This window comes from Chelonoidis abingdonii, chromosome 4, assembly GCF_003597395.2.
Source record: "Chelonoidis abingdonii isolate Lonesome George chromosome 4, CheloAbing_2.0, whole genome shotgun sequence".
Classification (NCBI taxonomy): domain Eukaryota; kingdom Metazoa; phylum Chordata; order Testudines; family Testudinidae; genus Chelonoidis; species Chelonoidis abingdonii.
The window spans coordinates 152834424-152836982 of NC_133772.1; the positions used below are offsets into that span (position 1 = coordinate 152834424).

General features: G+C 53.6%; 1 protein-coding gene across 1 annotated transcript in view; it reads left to right on the top strand.

The window, feature by feature from the left end:
- Positions 1-210: 210 nt before the first annotated feature.
- The window catches only part of GCH1 (GTP cyclohydrolase 1), a 34967-nt gene continuing 32618 nt past the window's right edge, over positions 211-2559 (top strand). Inside the window, exon 1 of the mRNA XM_032770382.2 lies at positions 211-910. Coding sequence (XP_032626273.1) covers positions 556-910 — 355 coding nt within the window. The 5' untranslated portion in view covers positions 211-555. The remainder of the gene's footprint in view (positions 911-2559) is intronic.

Sequence of the window (2559 nt, forward strand, 5' to 3'; positions counted from 1 at the left end):
CTGTATAGCCCGAGAACTAAAGACCCTGCTTTGGGGCGTGCTAGGGAACCGGCTGCTGAGGCATGAAGCGCTCCCAGGCAGAACTGGACCCGACCCCGACCCCTCCCTGCCCTGGGGCGGGGCAGGGAACCTGTTGGGCAGCCGCTGCTTCCGTCTCCTTTATCCCACGGGCCGTGATCCTCTTATAGGCGGCGGGGCTGCGTGACGCACGGGCCGGGGTGCCCAATGGCCGCGGCGCGGGCCCCGCGACAGGAGCCGGACGCGCTATAAAGAGAGGGACGGTGCCGGGAAGTGCGAGCGGAGACGTCTGGTCGCGGAGCTCGCCGGTGACCCTGGCACCGCTCGGAGTCCCGGGACGCGGGGACCCCCGCTGAGCGCACGGACTCCGAGCCCTCTCCCCGGGCCGGGCGCACGGAGACCCGGCACTCCTGGGGCGCAGACGCTCCCCTCCCCTGTCCCGGCTGCGGGGCGCCCCTTCCCCCGGGGGTAGCCTGATTCTCTCCTCCCCAGCCCGACCCCCCAGCTCCCGGGCGCACGGACCGAGTCCTTGGGCAGATGGAGAAGGGGAAGCTGGGGGCGCTGCTGGAGCAGCCGCCGAGGACGGTGAGCTGCAATGGGTACGCGCTGGAGGAGAAGCAGCAGCAGCCGCCTCCGCCCGCTCCGAGCCGGGCGATGGAGAAACCCCGCTACTCGCAGGGCACCAGCTCGCAGTGCCTGGACAACTGGAAGGGGGAGAGGACCCGCAGCGAGGAGGATAACGAGATGAACCTGCCCAGCCTGGCCGCCGCCTACACCACCATCCTGCGCTCGCTGGGCGAGGACCCCGAGCGGCAGGGACTGCTCAGGACCCCTTGGAGGGCAGCCACCGCCATGCAGTTCTTCACCAAGGGCTACCAGGAAACCATCTCAGGTATGGGTCCATCCCATCTCAGGAATGGGAGGTGTGTGGGGTGCAGGGGTGCCCCTGTCATACCTGCACCCATCACCCACAGAGATCCCCCAAACCAGAACATCCCTCATTTATGAGGACCCTATGAGTGCAGGATGTCTCCACTATCAGGACACATGCTGAGATCTTTAAGTTGGAGGGTGCAGGAGTCTACTCCAGCAGCAGGAGGGCTAGAGAGGGATTGGACAATACAGGGCTATTCCTGAAGGCTAGGGCTAGGGCAGAAAGAGTAAAACTTGTGTTAAATCCAGAAAACTTTCCTTATCTTGAACACTGCACACGGCCTAAAGCAATCCAGCTACTGGAGTAACACATTCAGGACTTCTGACCACCTCCAGAAGTGAGGAAATACAAGGAAGTTGCCTCTGTGTTTCATCCATGATGAAATCAAATAGGATGTGTCCTGCCCCAGCCACCCAACTCCAAGGTTTACTTTTGATTAAAGTTGAGTGAAATATCAGCTCCTTGCGGTAGTGGAGCAGACCTGTGCTCAATCACTGAGGGAAAATTCACTCTTGATACACATCACTGCAGTAGTCCGCAAACAAAAACTCTACTTCCTGCTGACTCAGACAGCTGCCAGCTTAACTAAAGAGAGTAGGGAAACTCCCAGGGGAAAAAAGTGTGTCATTGATCCTCTGATTTTCTGCATATTCCTGGTCTGTAGGATGCTTTTAAAAATGTCTACTTCCTCTTATCAGGTGTGCCTCAATTAGGGGGAAAAAATGGCATAAGGATCTCATGATGGCAGGAGACTTCAGGATAGGTAGTGAAGGCAGTGCCTACCCTGATTTGACTGAAGTAGAGTATATTTACCAGGGTTCAAGCATGCGCTGAACACATCTGACAGTTTTGTCTACTTACTCTCAGATATTGCCAGTTTCCACTGCATCATGCAGTGTTTTTGCTTTTTGGAAGCTTGTGCACTTTTTTAACCCTGTTGGCTCAGCTGTCTGACACTTGTGTAGATTTTTAGGCTTGCCCATCGTCTTTGAGGTGATAAGCAAGCCAGAGTAAGCAAATTTAATAGAAGCCTCCATGAGCTTCTTTTCCTTAAACAGTTTGTAAACTGAAATCTCTGATGTAATGTAACTATTGTCTCATGACTGCTCCACCATAATATTGTCAGTTTAGTGCTATTTTACATTGACTTATCCAGGGTGTAGGTGAGAAACAGTGCTTTCTAATGTTTCTCCTTTTTTTAAGTCCCTAACCTTGCAAACTATTTGCAGCTAAATTTTCCAGGTGTCAACTTTAAACTCAAATAGTGCTGACTGGGCTAAGTAAGAAGAATATGGACCGCCCATCTAAACTCTCTGGTTAGAGACAGATTTTTACAGTGCCCATACAGAGTACGTCTACACTACAGGATTATTCCGATTTTTACATAAACCGGTTTTGTAAAACAGATTGTATAAAGTCGAGTGCACGCAGCCACACTAAGCAGATTAGTTCGACGGTGTGCATCCATGGTCCAAGGCTAGCATCGATTTCTAGAGCCTTGCACTGTGGGTAGCTATTCCATAGCTATCCCATAGTTCCCGCAGTCTCCTCCACCCCTTGGAATTCTGGGTTGAGATCCCAGTGCCTGATGGGGCAAAAATCATTGT